Source organism: Lobosporangium transversale (assembly GCF_002105155.1).
Source record: "Lobosporangium transversale strain NRRL 3116 chromosome Unknown BCR41scaffold_22, whole genome shotgun sequence".
Classification (NCBI taxonomy): Eukaryota; Fungi; Mortierellomycota; class Mortierellomycetes; order Mortierellales; family Mortierellaceae; genus Lobosporangium; species Lobosporangium transversale.
In genome coordinates this window covers 459858-478873 of record NW_019029000.1, presented here as the reverse complement: position 1 = coordinate 478873, position 19016 = coordinate 459858, and the positions used below count along the sequence as shown (strand labels likewise).

The window sequence follows — 19016 nt, the reverse complement described above, 5'->3', positions numbered from 1 at the left end:
TTTAAAAAAAAAAAATTGGTGCCACGCCACCAAGCTTGTTTAAGAAAAACAGGAACTTCTTCTATACAGTCATGCCTCCATCAAAGCGCATAATTTGTCCATTGACCCATGCCGCTCCTTCACTGCATAGGAACGAGACTGTATTGGCGATATCTTCAGGGCGTCCCAAGCGTCCCAATGGGGTCGCACCTTCTAAGAACTTTATACTTGCTTCCGAATTACCGTCTCGGAACCCCTCAGTATCTGTGGGACCAGGATTGACACAGTTGACGGTTATACCATTGCTACCCAAATCCTTAGCCAATGTCCTAGTCATTTGTTCGACCGCTCCCTTAGTTGCGCAATATAGGAAGAAGGTTGGCGTTACAATAGAGGCCGAGGTGAGATTCGAGGAGACAAAGATCAGGCGTGCTCCAGCCTTAAGATGAGGGATCAATTGCTTGGTGAAGAACATGGGTGCTTTGACATTAGTTCGGAAAGCTTTTTCGTAGGATTCCTCAGTAACTTCGTGAATGGATTCATAAACGATCCACGCTGCATTAAAGATCACGGCGTCGATCCGGCCAAAAGCCTTGAGGGTTTCACCAATTATCTTATGACCGTCTTCCAAATATCCAACATCACCCTTGACTGCAATAGCTTTGACTGATGGATAAGTTGAGTGGATGGTATTGACCACTTCTTGAGCTTTTGCAGCGTTGGATTGGTAATTGATGACTGTGTTATATCCGTCCTTGGCAAGACGGAGTGCAATGGCACGACCTATACCACGAGATGATCCAGTAATAATAGCAACTCGGCGGGATCCAGACATTTTTTTTTTCTTTCTTTCTTTCTTTTTTTTATTGAGGACTTTGGTGAAAGGGCTTGTATGAAATGAGAATTTTGTCAAGCTATTTTGTTTATTCAGGAGGAAGAAAGCCACTGTGAGTTGTAAGAGAGTGAAATATTTATAATCATTGCCCCTACTTGAGCAGCATCGCTGTTTCTAGCGTTTCTGTTTCTAGCGTTTCTGTTTCTAGCGTTTCTGTTTCTCATCGGAAACGAAAGTAGTCTCACACCTGATTATTCTCCTGTTAGGACGCTTCCTCAAAATCTTTTACGTCATGTAGATCCTTTCAACACCAGTACACACTATTCATGGTATATTTTTTTACATTCCCGATCATACACCCTATACCTTCAGAAGAGTCCAAATCGTAGTCATCAGGCAGCGTAGCCAGCAAATAAGTAGATGTCTAAAGTGGTTCTTTCCATATGGGTGAATATCAGAAATATTAAAACTATTATGAAAGATGAAGATGCCTCTAAAACTGTACTGACCTTGTATCACAAGGCTTTACTCTTCTGGTGTCCATTCATTCCTCCACTAATCAAAATGCTTTTGAGTTGACCAAACCAAATAAACTGAAACCAACCACATTCTGGATAGTCTTGGGCAATGTAACCCTGAAACCCTGTTCGAGAGAAAATCCTGATTGCTGCCATTTCGAAAATCGTAAATGATGTTGTGGAGCTGCTAACTGAGGGTGATTCTTTGTAATCTAGATAGATGGAAGAACTAATAAACGCATTGAATGATCGTATGCCGATAGTCAACCAGTCGCCATCACCTACAGTCATGATTAATGGTCAAACATCATCATAAAGGATTTTTGGCTCTTAATGGTAAGTGATGTGTGAATGGCTTTGCCAATCTTTAAGAGCGAATACTTTACGGACATCGGTTTGTTTTGTCCCTCAGTACAGTGTATTCCTCCTAGTCACACACTTTTTTAGGGAAAATAATAGGCCACGAGGGAAATGTATGTTCTCACTCTCCATGAAAGCTAGACAAGGAAACTCATCGTAATGTTATTCGTTTGCCAATTCTCTACAAAGTTACGATGGGTTTTTATCGGTATGACTTTTTCTTTCCAAGTTCATAAAGAAAAAAGATGGACTATTTTACTATGTGAGGGAAAAATTGCACCAAAAAATCTTAAATTATGATTAACTGAAACTTTAACTGAGATGACATCATAACGATATTAAGGGTAGTCTATTCTGTCCTCAAATCCCAATTGGCTGGAATGCGCCTATGAGATTTATATTTTTTCACTTGCAACGTGGCCAGACATATTCTTCCTATATGCGTCCATGTATCGGAAACTCCTCCTTACATACTTTCGAATACTAAGTATAGTTACAGAAGCCAATGCCTTTGGTATTGTTTCTTGCAGACCTTTGAAAGTATAATCACAGTTTGCTCTAGTATAGCGCTTGCTTGCACCCCAGAACATCTCGATGAAGTTCAGTTCGCAGTGGTACTTTGGATAGAAAATGATTTGCTGCTCATGTTTGCCTGCAATCTCCTCTAGAAGTGATCGCTGTGCCATAAAATCCTCTTGTAGCTCCAAAATGCGTGTACAACAACATGAGCTTTGATTATTAGAATAATTACGAATCTTGCAGCTCGCACATATCATCTTAAGATCCTTTCTCCAAAGTTTCCTTTCTATAAGAACCCGTCTAATCCCTTTGGCTTTCCTCGCAATTCTTTTATATAGTAGTCTTCAGAGTAGTTCATGGAGTATGTTTCGCCTGTAAGAAGAGTGAATGGACTGAAATCTAGTCCCATTAGCACTCTGTAAACAATGTGACTGCGACCAGATCAAAATGCTCATAAATAAGGTTTATTGTTGCTACTAAGTAAAACGCACTATACTCATCCGTCCTGATGGCAGACTTGTAGGCATGTCAAGTAGGATACAGCTGCTTAGCAGCTTGGCATATTCAATCCTCAGTTGTGATTCAAAAGTCCAGTCTGTCTTCATTCATGAAGCCACAAAGCAATTTATTCAGTCTTGAAAAGATCCCAGATCGAATATACTGGAATAAGGTGATTTTGTTAAAAGGCTTTTCAACCTCTCTGCGGCTGCTGGCGTCTTAAGTTGGCCTCGATGCTAACTTGTGGACTTCACATTACGTGTTCATGAATGATATTCTGGCCGATGATTTTTGAGATTGGTGTTGCGGTTAAACTTCTCAGTTCAGTCTTTGCACTGAAATGCACTCACGCTCTGCTGAAAAGAGAGCAAAAGTAGGGATCGGGAGAGAAATGTAGGAACTGAGCGAGAGAAGGTAGAACTGAAGGTAGACTTAAAGTAGGAAGACTAAAAACTGGGGTACCGCCGCTTTAGCTTCTTTTTTAGGCGCCTTCAGCGTTCGATCTGTGCAAGAGCTCAGTTCTACTGGTTAACTTGTGCAGATGCGATGTATACAACGTTTCACTCCCGATTTTCCTGTTCTCGTACCCACACCACGCTAATTTATGCCGTGGTTGATTACCCTATTAATAACTGTGGGTTCTCCCTGTACTACCACTTTAGTTTGTATCGGTTATAGGCTTTCTACTTATTAAATACTTTGTCGCTTCCTTCTGTTGTTCGCCGTGTTCCTAGTGACTGGAGGAGTGCATTTATTATCTAAGAACTTTTTTTTTTTTTTTTTTTTTTTTTAGCTTGTCGTACTTTTTCATATCAAAAAAGCCAAAGGTATCGAACTCTCTTCATCAGGTTGAGTAGCTACTTTAAGCCCAAACGGATTGTAGTATAGTACTAGTAATTCCAGGTTGTCAACTTCATTAGACACCGAACGAGATGTGAAGCCATAAAACGCGCTTTGACGTCTTTCTGTTACTGTTTCGCCCGGCCCTTTTTTTTTTTTTTTTTGTGAATATGGATAATGCGAGACTATAGACTTTAAAATCATATGATAAAGTTCCAGAGAGCGTCCCTGAACAAAAATGCCAATACTGCAAACAGGATTTGAGGCTGTAACTTGGTCATAATACAATGAATATTTCAACTTCCCTAACTTTGTCAAGTCATCTCATATCTAGTAGCTTCCGTTGATGGCAACAGTTTTGCCTCCCAACAGGACCACAGTGCAAGTTTGCGGGTCAATTCTCGTTGTAACAGAATAGTCAGGAACTAAAATGCGTGTATCCTTCGTCATTTAATGTCGTTGTCCATTTAGAGTTTGTATAAGGAAGTGACCCAAAGCACGCGTCCTAACATGGTGCTAACGTGTTTTTCAGATAGGTCGCGTCATTTTCATGGTCAGGGTTCAGAGTCCGTAGGTTGATATGAGACAGACCAATGTTTGCTTCAATGACAATGAAGCTGAAGGCGCAGTGCCTAGGAGCCACGTAAATGCTTGGAAACTATGGTTCGCTGCTAGATTTGTCCATCTATGGGCTTCCTTCACAATCCCGTTAGCGAGCTCCGATACTTTCAATGACTCGATTGCTCGTCAAAGGACTACTCATACTTCGCCGTCCACCTCAGCCTGCAGTCTCCCAACCTGATATTCAGACTCTAAAAAAAGTTCAATGCCGGTTCCTCATGGGATTGGCAAAGTGCGTAATTACTTTGAACCACGCGATCACCGAACATATGAACCCAAAAATCACCCACATTGGAGTCTATATGCCTTTGCCATCTAAGGAATTGTAATTGAACATTTTTGGTACTGAAGGGTGAGAGAAGACTGATTTACGCCGATTTTTTTTAGCTGATTAGTTTTAACTGGTTGATATTTTCTTCCTTGGCATGCAATAAACGGTTGTTTTCTGTTAGTAGAAAGCACAGAAAACTGGACCTGGCCTGCGCATGAATTGATGAAAGTTAAATGGGCGAATTTGCCCGTTTTGTGGTCCAAGAGATAAACTAAGTGAACTAGGCGATAGAGTCCGAATTTTTCTTTTCTTTTTAATATTCTGTTGTATATTTAAGCTACATGAACAATCTATAGATGCTACACTGGATCATTCCATCGTTCGAAGCCTGCGAGATATGGAATCGATACTGCCACCAGCCACCATATCTTCATAAAAGACTTCCTCCATAATGCGGGTGATATCCTTGGATTGGCCCTGCTTCTACAGGTACATACCAATATACAGTACCAACATAAAAGCGTATATTCATGGCGGCAAAAAAGTGTTTTTTTTTTATAATACACAATTTTGTTTTTAGCATAAAGTTCAATACAAGCTTTGCATTGATCCACGCCTGGCGCTTGATTCTTAGGCGGGGACGTAGTATTCTACCGGAAGGCAACATCCATCAATCTTTTATTCAAAATTAGATAGAAAACAAACTTTATTCATCAACCTATTTTCAAGCAAAATAGCTTAGGTATGCCATGAGCTGAGGGTCCAATTAGTGTGGGGTATATTTATTCGTCATAATTCTACTCAAGACCATAAAGAAAGAAGTTCCACTGCTTTTTAGGCGAATTTAGTCAGCATGCGGGGGACTAGCGAAACCGCATGGCATCGTGGGTAACGATCATCATCAATACGGCTCCTCGTAGACCACATCTATTTATTTATTTATTTATTATTATTACTGTTACTATTTTTTTTTTTTTTTTTTTTTTTTTTTAAAAGGCACCTTCAGCATTATTCGAGGCAGCAAGATGCGCCTATTCCTGCTCATATGCGTTCTTATGTCTATACGGAACGCTTCTGATAGCATCGCACGGGCCTGAATTGGCTAAATCTCATATCACTCATCAAGCCACGGGCTTCATGGCCTGTTCCGACAGAGAGAGCAATTTGTTGACTTGCTTAGCAGTATACGCGTCCAAGCACAGAAGGGAGGCTCTGAACAGAACAGCAAAGGCAAAGTAGAGGCCAAGGCATCCCCAAAAGTGGCTGGAAGAAAAGTAGTCAGTTTGAATTCCCCATTTTGTAGTTTAGGAGCCGCAGAACAAGTCTTATCAGGGCAGGAAGAGCCTTTGATGTCATTGTACGACCAAATAAGGATGAATCTTTCAATGGGGTTATGAAGGCTGTTGCGTCCTGAAGTTTAGGGAGTGCACTTCCACCTTATTCATAAGATCAGAATATTTAGTGGCGGCTCAATACCAGGCGCCTGCTTAGCACAGAACACACTCTTGATGAAGCTGCTGCCGACTAGGCTCGGTCAAACCTCAAGATTTCAATACTTAAAAAACGTCATTCCCCAGCGGTTTGTACAAGTAAAATCTTGAGTTTGGATCTAGTCTGTCAGTGAGCGTTAGTGTACAGATGCCACGTAGGCTGGTTACGAGCCTAGCTGCCGACCACTAAATAGAGATAGTTCGGTAGTCCCACAAAGAATGCCACACCCCCTGCTTATTAAGTGTAACATGCTCTTTCGATGATAGTACAAGTGATCATTAAAGAGGTGGTCAAGATATTTATATTCTGAAATCCAAAGCGTACAGAATGTATGAGCAGAGTTCAGATAAAAAATAGATCAAATGCTGTTTGACTTCATGAATCGTGGCTTGGAAGTATTAAATCAAAGTCTAACTAGCCCACATGATATTCATACTTTTGATACCAATACATGAAATAAAAAATTTTAATGAAGATATCATGAAGGTGAAAAAGGAATGTGAGGAGAGCTATATGTATAGGTTTGAAATAAAAAAAAGACCAGGTATTTCCTCGATTTTTCTACTTTCTGTACCACATAGTAGTAACGCGACTTCTGCGCATCTTCTTTTGAAGTTGGAGTACTCCGTACAACAATGCCTCGGAGGTAGGTGGGCATCCGGGGACATAAATATCGACAGGAACAATGCGGTCGCACCCACGGACTACAGAGTACGAGTAATGGTAGTATCCACCTCCATTAGCACATGAACCCATCGAAATCACCCAGCGTGGTTCAGGCATCTGGTCGTATACCTTGCGCAAAGCCGGAGCCATCTTGTTGGTCAATGTTCCAGCGACAATCATGACATCCGACTGACGAGGAGAGGCACGGAACACAATACCTAAACGGTCCTGATCGTAGCGTCCAGCAGCCATGTGCATCATCTCGACGGCACAGCAGGCCAAACCGAAAGTCATGGGCCAGATCGATCCCTCACGACCCCAGTTGATGATCTTGTCAACGGTCGAGAGTGCGTATTCTGTAAATACAAAAATGGTAATAATAAATATCGCCTAATCAGTACATTTGGCTAACGTCTTCCATTGTTGTAAATCCTATTGGTGCATTTCCACTCGCTTTGCTAGACATATCAAACAATATTTTCGTATTGGAATGCGTACCGACTGCGTTGGCGGGCTGGTGAAGGGGTCCAGGGTATGACTTTGTGATGGCTGTTGACATAGTGCGGTTTTGTGCTGGCGTATTTGCTAGATAAAGGGAAGAAAAGTTTAGGAGACGATTACTCAAAACGCACAGGTGAGGATATGAAGAAATCATGACCAGGAGACTTCCCATATTTTTTCTTATTCATTTTACAAACCTTTCTCCTCCTTGTCTGAAATCAATCCGAAGTGGCGAACCTGCTGAGTAACCACAGGTTTCATAGCATTGCGAGCAGCTGTAATTAACAATATTTTGTAAAGGAATGATCATGGTTAGATTCAGCATGAGAATAGAACATTAAATTGCAAAAATAATGGTGTCCGAGTATAGGAAGGCATCAATGTTTTCGAAAATGGAGGGTAATTTCCGAGAAATGAGAAAAAAGCGAGTACGAATCTCTTAAGTAATAAGAGGTATGTCTATAGATACATAGAGAGGGTAATGTACCTGCACCCGACATGCGTAGCCCGACTGTAGAGAGCATGGTGATGGTCGATGTGTGAGTGTTTATTTAAAAAAAAGGCAGAAGAGGAAGAAGTGCGATCAGATGATTAAAAAAACCCGAAATCCGAATGCTGTCAGATCATCCGAAGGGTAAATTTTTGCGGGTTGTTTTAGCGTCTACGTCATATATGCGTGGAAATAATCATTCCCCTCATAGAACTAACTTCTTCGTTTGTAATAAGGGCAATTTACCATTATAAATGGGCTTGTCCAGCAATCCATGGGTATTGTCTCGAAATTTTATTTCGACGTCGAAATAAATGACCAAAAATTAAACTGTCATGGGGCTATCCTGGCTTCATTATTTATGCAAATAAAAAAACATGGAGGCTTTCGCATGACCCTGGCATCCACTTGGGAGTCCATTGTATCGTTTATTTATTGACTCGTGTAATAGAAGTGATAATATTCGCCACCGTAGTATCGGCTTGAAAGGAGGGCAATCTGAGTTGATTCAATCTACCGCACCACGGAGCTTGACTAACTTGATCTTTTCCTGTACAACTCGGCGAGACTTGATTTGTCACATCATTGGGCCTGTTGAGACCAGAGGGAACAACAACAACATATCATACCCAAGGTGATACATATATCTATGTTGGAGTGAATGGTGGAATGCTTGTGTGTGATTTAGATGTAATGGACATTTATGACGAAAGAAAGTATTGAGAGGATGTGAATGATTATGAGAGCAAGGAAGAAGGGGTTTGTATCCCTTTTCAAGTCCTTGGCAACAGAGTATGAGCAGCATTGTGATCACAAGTTGATTTCGGTGAGTCCGCATAACAATGGTCAAGTGTCAAGGCCCTATCTTCCATGCACGGCATTGCATTATTGTCGTTTTCAGAACTGGCACCAACCATGCGAGGTATTTTTTTTCTAGGGGTTCCTTGTGTTAAACGGCCAGACAGAAAGCTTAAAAGACATACAGGCACACCTGCGAGGTTTTTTTGCTAATCTTGTTTCCTTTTTGTTCATCAATCACTATCAGTTGTGTGTACACGAACGCGCATCAGGCTATTGAATAAACAGCTGAAGCGTCTCTTCGGTTTCTGCACACATTTTACATCGCGGCGTTTTTTTTTTGTTTCCATCGCAAGAATCGGTCTTGCTCAAATTGAGAGGCAAGAGAGACCTACAAAGTATATACAAACCCACGGAAGAGTTGCCTGCTCCGGCTGCAAAGCGCGCACGACGCTAGACACAAGTATTTGGGTGCCGGCACTCCCACAAAAAATTTGTAAATTCTGTTTATTTCCGTCTCCTGTATCCTTTCTACCTAATCTTTTGCCCCTGAATTTCTGATTAACTTTAAAAACAGATAGGCGGGAAATCTTTATTGTAATGTAATTTTAAATGAATATTCTATTTCAAAAAAGGTGTTATCCGTAAAGACAATAAGTCAGACGTATGACCGACATGTACCAAGATGTCATGGCTGGCCATGGCATATCCAATGTCACTCGAGAGTAACATCGTCAACAAAGGATGCAAAAAAGCAGTGTCCCTGGATAAAGGAACAACCATTGAATCAAGTACAGCCCGTTAATTAAGTGCAGGGTCAGATATTAAGAATTCAAATGAAAATTGGACCAGTTATTCACATTTCGTGTGCAGCAAACGCGTCCTGAAGTGGGTAAATTTTGAGCTCGCTTCATGTAATCAACAAATAGTAATATGTCTTCTTAAATTTGAGTGAGGCATACTCAGAATCGTGCCAACTGACATGAATCATAGTGAATAAATCTAGAGCACAGTTGAAAAAGAACTGACAGTTAGTGTCTGTCATATTCCTAACAAAATCTGTCGCGAAAAAAGACTTCTTCAAAAATTCCTTTGTGCAATGTCTCTTTTTCAGTGTAGAAACGCTTAATCTCATTATAACTCGAATTGAGCTGGGTTTAAAGTAGCTTGCGTAGATCATCATGTTGAGACATAGACAAATGGAGAGAGCAATGATTGAAATAGACAAATAAAGACAAAGAGTGTCAATGACTTACAACTAAGTTAGATAAAGGATCTTGATCTTTATGGGAATAAGCTCATGCAAATTGGAAATCAATTCAATTTGATTCAATTTAAATCCAAAGCCTCGATCTTGTGTTGATCTGAGCGGCAAAAGTGTTTGAATTTAAATGCATGAAAAGGGGTTTGAGGAAAGCAAAAAGGAGAAAAGATAAAGAAGAAATGCGGGTCCTTTTATAGTAAAATAGTAAAATGTGTACCTCTTTTGTTTTTGTTTCAGTGACTAGCAATCCAGTAGCCTATCTTGAAGAGAGCCCCACTTTCAAACTCATCCCACTTGAATTGGCATTGAGGACAAAGAGGCATTTTGAACAGTGATTGGAGGGACCATCATTGCTTCCTCACTTGAAACTTTTCTTCTTGCTGTCTTAGCAGGCCAATTTTTGCAGATATGTCACAATTAAACACATCCTCCGCCCTTCCTTCGTCGGATATACCCAGTAGCCAGGTGGGGCCAATTGAGGACAACAAGCATACCCAGCTTCATATTATAACGGACCCTAATCATTCCTCACTTTCGTCCTCGCCATCGTCTTCACCTCAGATTTTAATCAACGTGCCTCCAGAGTCCCCCGTTAACAGAAAGAGGACCGAGGGTGAAAGTCAAGATGTATCATCAAATAGTGCCGATCACCATCCAAGTCAAAAAATACCGGAATACGTTGATGGATCCTCTGAGAGTTCTTTTCCGCCATTCAAAAAGCCAAAGCCTTCGCTGCCTCTATCTCAAGCTAACTTGACAGCATATCGATCTTCACAGGATATGGCGGACGATCCTTTTTCACCACAAACGTCCCCAGTACTGGAGCCTACTTCTCCATCAACCTCAATATCATCTGTGAACACACGTAGTCATAAACGGCCACCCCCAACAAACTCAGGTGTTACAGGTATCAAAGGAATTCCTATAGTCCCCTTCCTCACCAGGTCCAGAACGCTCGAGGAGATCAAACCCAGTATTCAATCATCGATTACTGAGTCGAGTGAGACCGCAATTGAGAGTCTTAGCTTGGGCTCGCGGGCTAGTGAGGCGATTACAAAGCCAGTCGGAGTCGAACGAACTATGGGTGTGATTACGACAAGCCGTCAAAGCAGCCCGTCCCTTGCTTTTCTCGACACAAAATCCAGGGAACCAACACCAATGCATATGGAAGAAGAAAACTCTCAACAATGTGATGTCAACCACACTAGCAGCCAAAACTATAGACATATCAGGAGCCTAACTGGGTCAATGAGTGCCAGCGAGGAAATAGAGGGCTCACTTGATGCTCAGATGCTAGGAGGTTACCCTGATTCGGCTTCAGAATATGATGAAGAAGCAGATAATGATTATGAACCAGGAGCTGATACGACTATAGACGAGGATTTCGCTCGAGTAGACACATCAGAGAGTGAGGATGATGACAGCTTCAGCAACATTGACCTGAAGAATATTGAGCCAAGCATTAATGACAAGCTGTTCGAGGACGTCCCCTATCATGATGTTGACCCCTTGTGCCTCGATCGGCTCACTGAAGAAGAAAAAATGCAAATTATGGACGAAGCCAGGAAATTCGGTATGTTGTTCCCTGATGTATAAACTAAGCCTGTTCATGAAACAAATACATTTACATCCCTCGAACACTATGATCCTAACCTAGAGCTATTATTTAAATAATAAAATGCATCCTTTAGGCATCGCGTATATAATCCAGGAGTACATCATGACCGGGGTCCATACAGTGAAGAAGTTACTGCTCATGACCACGCCTGAGGAGGTGAGGGACGTATGGTGCTCATGTACTATCTCTATGCCTTGGTGCTTTTAGTCCATAGAAGTTAAAGTGGTGATTAATATTCTGTATATGATCTTTTTTATTTTTTTTTTATTTTTTTTACACTTAAAGCTCAAGATTTCCGCCAGCCTAACAGAAGCGGATCTTGTGTGCATCTTCTCGCAACGTATGGAAAGGGAGCTTAAGCATCGTCAGAGGCTTCAGCACGTCCATACTCTCGAGCACGTCATAGAACTCTTAAAAAATTCCCAAAAGATTATGATTCTCACAGGTGCTGGCGTCTCAGTGTCCTGTGGCATTCCTGACTTTAGGTCGCCTGATGGTGTATATTCCAGACTTTCAGAATTCGAACTGGATGATCCAACGCAGATGTTTGAGTTTGAGTTCTTTAGTGAGAAGCCTGAAGTCTTTTACTCGTTTGCAAGAGAGATTTTCCCTAGCAATTTTACGCCAAGTTCTTCTCACAATTTTATCAAGTTGCTAGAAGACCAAGGAAGGTTGCTAAGGAATTATACACAAAACATTGATACGTTGGAACAAAAAGCAGGAATTCAAAATGTTTTGCAATGCCATGGTAAGCTTCCTTAGCCTTTTTCAGACACATAAATACAGCTCTATCAATCCAACATGACGCTCATTATTTGTCTCCATTTGTTCAAAAGGCTCATTTGCAACTGCCAGTTGCATTCGATGTAAATTTCAAGTTCCTGGCGATGAAATCAAGGATGCAATCCTGAAACAACAAGTTGCATACTGCAAACACTGCGCAAGCTCAAACTCAAACCATGGATTTAATTCAACGGAAACATCTAGAGAACAAGGCACCGACATCGAGGATTCGAATCGAGATGGCACTGAACCGGCTGTGATGAAGCCTGATATTGTGTTCTTTGGTGAGCGGCTACCATCGGCATTTGACGATTGCTTTGAAAAGGACCGAAATGAAGTTGACTTGCTTATTGTCATTGGAAGTAGTCTTAAGGTTGCACCTGTGAGCGACATCATGCGTAAGAATATGGCCCTTTATCTCTCTCTCGTATCGGCATAACCACTTTGTCTTCATTCTGAACATGTGTCTAAAGCTTCTTTTTATTGACCTTTTAGATCAATTGCCGAAGAATATCCCACAAATCCTGATCAACAGGACCCCAATAACTCATATGGAGTTTGATGTTCAACTTTTGGGCAACTGTGATACAATCGTGGCAGAACTCTGCAGGATGGCTGGATGGGAGCTCCGACATGAAAGGTTACCTGGTGGGACTTCAAATGTACCAAATATGGGTATGAACACCAACGCGGATGGGTCGGGCAGAGGCGGCCGTGCCTATTGGTCGCTTATTGAACCAAACACCTATATCTTTGAAGGCGCCATCTTGGGTGATATTGAGTACGAATCAAGTCAAAGTGGTAGCAAGAAACGTGGATGCTTTGACCATTGTGTTGTAGATGACTATGGTATTAGTAGCGATGAAGATGAGGAAAGTCAGAGAAGAACAAGTTTTTTGCGCGTAGGTCGCTTTAGTTCGCCTGGAGTTATGGACATGGACAGCGATGATGGTAACAGCGACGGTGGCAGCAATGATAGTGGCAGCGACAGCGACAGCGACAGCAATGAAAGTCAGCACACTGTGCGCAGTATATCAATTGTCCCAACTAACTCTGGAACATCTAACTCTGCCATCGACTCTGTAATATGTCCATCCTTGGTAACTCCTTCAGATATGGCGTCAGAGGCTATAGGATCACGATGTAGTGTTCCTGATATCCGTGCAGGGACATCTTCCTCACCATCACTACCGTCATCTCAAGAGGAACCATGTGCTCGCAGACAACCACATGAAGAAAGAGATGATAAGAGCAAGCTGCGCGCCACGTTGGAGGGAAGAACGCCACAAGGGGCTAGTAAAATCGAACTTGAATCAATCGTAGAGTCTGGAGGGACTCGCTCTCCTTCTCATGATTACAATTGCGCCCACGAAATCCGTCAACTAAGTGTAGATTCGGATTTAGTTTTTGATGATTCTTTGAAGGCGACTATTCTGCTACAGCAAGACGGTAATGTTGTATCGCAGGTGATAAATGAACTTCCTGGTCAGTCAAGTCTTATAACTGAGCCTATGGAGGAGAATATTGATCATGGCCACAAATGCTGACACTGAAGGCGATTCGTTTAGACAGCATAGAGACTATTAGATTAATTATTTAGATTTACTATGTATAATGTAATAACTACTGTTCTGAGCATAAAGTTTTCAAGGAATGTTTTGTTCATCATTACAGCGTCAGCGTTAGGTGAAGATTGCTTGTTCCAGTCTTATTGAATTTTAGCATAAATACATTGGTGCAGACACGTTGCCCTGTCTATGGAGATTGAAAGGACGAAGCTTTAAAAGAGAAGAAAAACAACATTAAGATAAATTTAAGCTATTAATCCAAGCAATTATGGAAAAGAGTGCGCGCAGCAGTAAGCGACTCAAGATCGAATGTTTGATTGAAGGTTTCTTTTATGGGGTCGGTCTTGACGCCGATTGACAACATCAGTTTATGGAACACGTGGGCTTTTTTTAAGTGCACGTACGAAGATCGCTGCGAGGATTAGGCCGTACGTGCTAATATGGGGGATGCTTTGCTGGGAAAAGCAATAAGCCTAATAATGGCCTTTCTATACTTTCGACTTGGTCTGTCTTTTCTTTTTTTTTTCTTGTTCTCTGAATATCTCATCTCATCTTTCCCTTTCCTTCCCTTCTCGCCCTCTATTTTTACTTTCATATCTTTCTGCTACTGGCTATTGTAACTTATAGACCGAAACAGAGAAATAGCAGACCTACCCAAGGTAGATATCACCTCACTGCTCCATTCACAATTCTTGTCTCAAATTAGATATCAAGTCGTGTTGGGGACAGGTTTTAAAAAGTGGATAATTCTCATTAACATAATCATGGAGCGAAATGAGATTGGAGGTGTTTTTTTTGTTCCATTTCTTGGGGTCAATACATTATTTGAATGTAAGCGCTTTTTTTTTTTTTTTATTTTTTTTGGGTTGTGGAATATGATAAAATTGGACCAAATGTGCCTGTTTTCTTGTTTCCAAAGTACTTCACAATGATGAGAATGAAAGGAATACTCATGAAGCCAAATTGTCGAAGATGAATGAGGTCGGTCTTGTTTCTTTTCTTTCCGGCTCCACCCGGATAGTTCATAGAGTTTATGACTTGGGTGCCTTTTTTATGATCTCAATCTCGATTGGATAATGGATTTCCCCAAACCCCATGGGGAAATCTTCCGTCCAGAGTTATGGCAAATGAAAATAAAAAAGACATTTGCAAGATAAAACGTCTAGTCAGTCGTTCAGGTCATTAACCTTATATAATTCTTGATCCTTTTTGCATGTTGGCTAAGACAAAAAAGAGTATTAAAACGATCATTCCCATTATATCGCCACCAAGGAATCATTTTTTACACCCAGTATGTCTGCCAAGGCTGTGCGTGAATACGATGGAAAGTTATTGCTAGCACATTGGTTACTCCGTACCCCTATTCCCGCCACCAGTATCTCGGCTACGGGATCCAAATTTATCCAACCTTCGACGCGTTTAGCACACGTTGGTATTGACACTGCTGTCTTGAATACAGACAAAGCTGTCTTTGCACAGCATGTTCGAAATTTACTTGATAACCTTGAGCAGATCCATCCTTGGTTGTTGACCACAAAGCTGGTTGCCAAGCCTGATCAGTTAATTAAACGCCGTGGCAAGAGTGGATTGTTATTATTGAACGCTGACTGGACTCAGGTTAGAGCTTGGGTCACGGAGCACGCTGGCAAAGAGGTCATCGTAAGTTAATTTTCGAATTCAGATGTATCTCATCTGACCGTAGTAAAAGCATGCTTGCATAAACCTGAAGAACAGACCATATAATTTATTATGACAATACACGATATCGTTTTATCTTGCCAGGTTGATAATGTTGCAGGCGTCTTGAAGACGTTCTTGATCGAGCCTTTCATTCCTCACCCCGGTGATACTGAATACTACATCTGTATCAATTCGGACCGCAATGGGGACAACATTCTTTTCACACATGAAGGAGGAATTGAGGTTGGCGATGTCGATGCTAAAGCGTTAAAACTTCAAGTTAAAGTGAACGACACCTTCCCCACCCCAACCACCATTCAATCGTTACTTCTAGTTAATGTCCCAGTACCCAAGCATGATGTCCTTATCGATTTCATTACTCGTCTCTATTCTGTCTATGTCGACCTTCACTTCACCTATCTCGAGATTAATCCATTGGTTGTCCTGGATCCTACCCCTGAGCATCCCGCACAGGTTTACTACTTGGATTTGGCTGCCAAAGTCGATCAGACTGCGGAATTCGAAGCCGGTCCCAAGTGGGCGTTCGCAAGGGCTCCTCAAAACATTGGATTGACCATTGCAGCCAACCAGAGTGTCGATGCTGGCCCACCATTGGATTTTCCCGCACCATTCGGCCGTGAGTTAACTAAGGAAGAGGCTTATGTCCAAGAGTTAGATTCCAAGACGGGCGCATCTCTTAAGCTTACAATCCTGAACAAAGACGGTCGTATCTGGACTATGGTTGCAGGAGGGGGGGCTTCAGTTGTTTATAGGTAATGCCCCATATTTTGTCAATTTATCAATCGCCCGAAGACCATTCATTTCTCCGATGCGCTTGTTTCCAACACACCACGTTGATATGATTAGTTTATTCACTAAGTGTGCTCGTTGCTTTTTTTTCATTTTGGCTAATTCTTGTGTTAGTGATGCTATTGCTGCTTTGGGTCAGGCTAATGAGCTCGCTAACTACGGTGAATATTCAGGAGCCCCTACTGAGACCCAGACGTACGAATATGCCAAAACCATCCTCGATTTAATGACCCGTAACTCTACGCCTCATCCTCTTGGAAAGGTTTTGATCATTGGAGGGGGGATTGCGAACTTCACAAACGTTGCCTCGACTTTCAAAGGTATCGTTCGCGCCTTGACTGAGTTTAAGCAACCTCTTATTGCCCACAAAGTACGCATCTTTGTCCGACGTGGTGGTCCAAACTATCAGGAAGGTCTTCGCTCAATGCGCCAGCTAGGAGAGACCCTTGGAGTTGAGATTCAAGTATTTGGACCCGAGACCCATATCACCGAGATTGTTCCTCTTGCTTTGACCGGAAAGACCTCTGGATTAGATCGAAGTGGAACAAGCACACCTCTCACATCTGGAAACTTGCTTCAGGACCAGCTTTTGGGGAGTAATACACCCTTGAATGCTGATTCTCGCGCTGCCTCGCCACCACCCTTGGAAGACAGAATGACATACTTTCAGGATCAGGGTGCCGAATCAGCAGAAACAAGCCATGACGAGAACACGCCCTTCACTGCTCATACTCGCTCTTTCATCTATGGAATGCAGCCTCGTGCTGTGCAAGGAATGTTGGATTTTGATTTCATCTGCAAGCGTGAGGTTCCCTCGGTTGCCGCTATGGTCTATCCCTTTGGCGGCGCGCATGTCCAGAAATTCTACTGGGGCACAAAAGAAACTCTTTTGCCTGTATTTACGTCCTTAGATGAGGCTGTGATCAAGTTCCCAGAGGTCGACACAGTGGTTAATTTTGCCTCTTGCCGCTCTGTCTACGACTCAACTCGCGAGATCTTCAAGTACTCGAAGCAGATTCGTATCATCTCCATTATTGCTGAAGGGGTTCCAGAACGTCGTGCTCGCCAGATCTTGTGGGAAGCCAAGGAGCGCAATGTTCTTGTGATTGGGCCTGCGACTGTTGGGGGCATTAAGCCTGGATGCTTCAAGATTGGAAATACTGGAGGCATGATGGATAATATTGTCTCATCTAAGCTTTACCGACCTGGTTCCGTTGCCTACGTATCCAAATCTGGGGGCATGTCGAATGAGCTGAACAACATCATATCTCGCACAACAGATGGTGTTTACGAGGGAGTAGCTATCGGTGGAGACCGTTATCCCGGTTCAACATTTATTGACCACTTGCTCCGTTACGAGAAGGATCCAGGATGCAAGATGTTAGTCTTGCTCGGTGAGGTAGGCGGGGTTGAAGAGTACAAGGTTTGCGAGGCAGTTAAGAACGGAATTATTCGCAAACCCGTCATCGCTTGGTGTATTGGTACATGCGCTAAGATGTTTGCTACTGAGGTTCAGTTTGGACACGCCGGTGCCTTGGCTCAGTCAGATTTAGAGACTGCTGACGCTAAGAACCGTGCCCTTCGTGCTGCTGGCGTGATCGTCCCGGAGACATTCGAGAAGTTGCCTTTAATTCTTAGCCAGACCTTCCAGACTTTGGTCAAAAAAGGTGTAATTACTGTCCGCTCTGAACCCGAAACACCAAAGATCCCTATCGACTATTCTTGGGCTCAGGAATTGGGCCTGGTCCGCAAACCTGCTTCGTTCGTTTCCACAATTTGTGATGATCGTGGACAAGAGCTACTGTATGCAGGAATGCGCATCTCTGATGTATTCAAGGATAATATTGGAATCGGGGGTGTCTTATCGCTCTTGTGGTTTAAGCGTCGGCTGCCAGATTATGCTTGCAAGTTTATTGAGATGGTTCTCATGTTGACAGCTGATCATGGACCCGCAGTTTCAGGAGCACACAATACGATTGTTACGGCACGTGCTGGTAAGGATCTTGTGTCATCACTCTGCGCAGGTCTCTTGACTATTGGAGACCGCTTCGGAGGTGCCTTAGATGGAGCTGCTGAGCAATTCTCATCTGCATATGATAAATCTCTGTCGCCTCGCGAATTTGTTAATTCGATGAGGAAGCAGAACAAGTTGATTTTGGGAATTGGTCACAAGATCAAGTCAAGAACCAATCCCGACTTGCGTGTCGAGATCATCAAGAATTACGCTAAGGCTAACTTCCCATCAACTCCTGTGTTGGACTATGCACTTGCAGTTGAGATGATCACAACTTCCAAGAAGGACAACTTGATTTTGAATGTGGATGGGGCGATTGGTGTCTTATTTGTGGACCTGTTGAGGCATTCAGGGGCGTTTACACGTGAGGAAGCAGAGGAGTATATCAAGATTGGTACTCTAAATGGATTGTTTGTATTGGGCCGTTCCATCGGCTTTATTGGACACTTTTTGGATCAGAAGAGGCTAAAACAGGGTTTGTACAGACACCCATGGGATGATATCTCGTATCTCACACCCGGACACGAGCTAGGACGCACGGTTGCTTCTCTCGATTCGATTAACAAGAAGGCTGCTTAAAAAAAAAAAAAAAAAAAAATATGTGTCTTAATTGAATAATTGCAAGCAAAATTAAATATTAATAATAAAATAAATAACGTTCATGGGAGTGTTTGTCAACTTGCAATGCGAAAGGTAATAATGATAATGAAAGGAAAGGCAACTGAAATTACGGCCTGGAGCAATAAAAACATTGCAGATTGTCGACGAGACGAGTACCAATATGGTAATTTGATATCAGCTGGATATTGCTTAGTTTTCGTTCAGAATTTTATCGAGAACATTCAGAGCATGGGACCTGATTCATGGGCAAGCAATATAGGAAGGGCTCTTA

General features: G+C 42.2%; 5 protein-coding genes across 5 annotated transcripts; 3 read left to right on the top strand and 2 right to left on the bottom strand.

Annotated features, from left to right (window-relative positions):
• Positions 1-61: 61 nt before the first annotated feature.
• Positions 62-814, bottom strand: BCR41DRAFT_422783 (short chain type dehydrogenase; the record flags this gene model as incomplete). The annotated part of the gene is made up of 1 exon (XM_022030202.1): positions 62-814. The coding sequence occupies one exon, from the start codon at positions 812-814 to the stop codon at positions 62-64; it is 753 nt and encodes a 250-aa protein (XP_021880676.1).
• Positions 815-6403: 5589 nt separating this feature from the next.
• BCR41DRAFT_355117 (NADH-quinone oxidoreductase) lies at positions 6404-7666 on the bottom strand. Its single transcript, XM_022024450.1, has 3 exons — positions 7297-7666; positions 7097-7183; positions 6404-6954 (listed from the first exon to the last, which is right to left on the bottom strand). Exons 1-3 carry the CDS (start codon positions 7358-7360, stop codon positions 6494-6496), a joined length of 612 nt encoding a protein of 203 aa, XP_021880675.1. The 5' UTR covers positions 7361-7666; the 3' UTR covers positions 6404-6493.
• A 2186-nt stretch (positions 7667-9852) lies between these two features.
• On the top strand, positions 9853-11619 carry BCR41DRAFT_90607 (hypothetical protein). Its single transcript, XM_022031081.1, has 3 exons — positions 9853-10116; positions 10213-11224; positions 11343-11619. The coding sequence occupies exons 1-3, from the start codon at positions 10060-10062 to the stop codon at positions 11474-11476; spliced, it is 1203 nt and encodes a 400-aa protein (XP_021880674.1). The 5' UTR covers positions 9853-10059; the 3' UTR covers positions 11477-11619.
• BCR41DRAFT_90598 (DHS-like NAD/FAD-binding domain-containing protein) lies at positions 11137-13708 on the top strand. The gene is made up of 4 exons (XM_022031080.1): positions 11137-11224; positions 11343-12017; positions 12106-12450; positions 12548-13708. The coding sequence occupies exons 2-4, from the start codon at positions 11513-11515 to the stop codon at positions 13597-13599; spliced, it is 1902 nt and encodes a 633-aa protein (XP_021880673.1). The 5' UTR covers positions 11137-11224; positions 11343-11512; the 3' UTR covers positions 13600-13708.
• Positions 13709-14913: 1205 nt separating this feature from the next.
• BCR41DRAFT_397049 (citrate synthase-like protein) lies at positions 14914-18703 on the top strand (the record flags this gene model as incomplete). The annotated part of the gene is made up of 3 exons (XM_022028859.1): positions 14914-15279; positions 15403-16073; positions 16225-18703. 3 exons carry the CDS (start codon positions 14914-14916, stop codon positions 18701-18703), a joined length of 3516 nt encoding a protein of 1171 aa, XP_021880672.1.
• Positions 18704-19016: the final 313 nt, after the last annotated feature.

Excerpts from the sequence above, each read along its gene's own strand:
- BCR41DRAFT_90598 (XM_022031080.1), top strand. The coding sequence starts at position 11,513 with ATGATCTTTTTTATTTTTTTTTTATTTTTTTTACACTTAAAGCTCAAG. Across the intron at positions 12,018-12,105 it reads AAATGTTTTGCAATGCCATG|GCTCATTTGCAACTGCCAGT; the intron begins GTAAGCTTCCTT and ends TTTGTTCAAAAG. Across the intron at positions 12,451-12,547 it reads ACCTGTGAGCGACATCATGC|ATCAATTGCCGAAGAATATC; the intron begins GTAAGAATATGG and ends TTGACCTTTTAG.
- BCR41DRAFT_355117 (XM_022024450.1), bottom strand. The coding sequence starts at position 7,360 with ATGAAACCTGTGGTTACTCAGCAGGTTCGCCACTTCGGATTGATTTCA. Across the intron at positions 7,184-7,296 it reads TTCAGACAAGGAGGAGAAAG|CAAATACGCCAGCACAAAAC; the intron begins GTTTGTAAAATG and ends CCCTTTATCTAG. Across the intron at positions 6,955-7,096 it reads CCAGCCCGCCAACGCAGTCG|AATACGCACTCTCGACCGTT; the intron begins GTACGCATTCCA and ends TTGTATTTACAG.
- BCR41DRAFT_90607 (XM_022031081.1), top strand. The coding sequence starts at position 10,060 with ATGTCACAATTAAACACATCCTCCGCCCTTCCTTCGTCGGATATACCC. Across the intron at positions 10,117-10,212 it reads CGGATATACCCAGTAGCCAG|ATTTTAATCAACGTGCCTCC; the intron begins GTGGGGCCAATT and ends TCTTCACCTCAG. Across the intron at positions 11,225-11,342 it reads GGACGAAGCCAGGAAATTCG|GCATCGCGTATATAATCCAG; the intron begins GTATGTTGTTCC and ends TGCATCCTTTAG.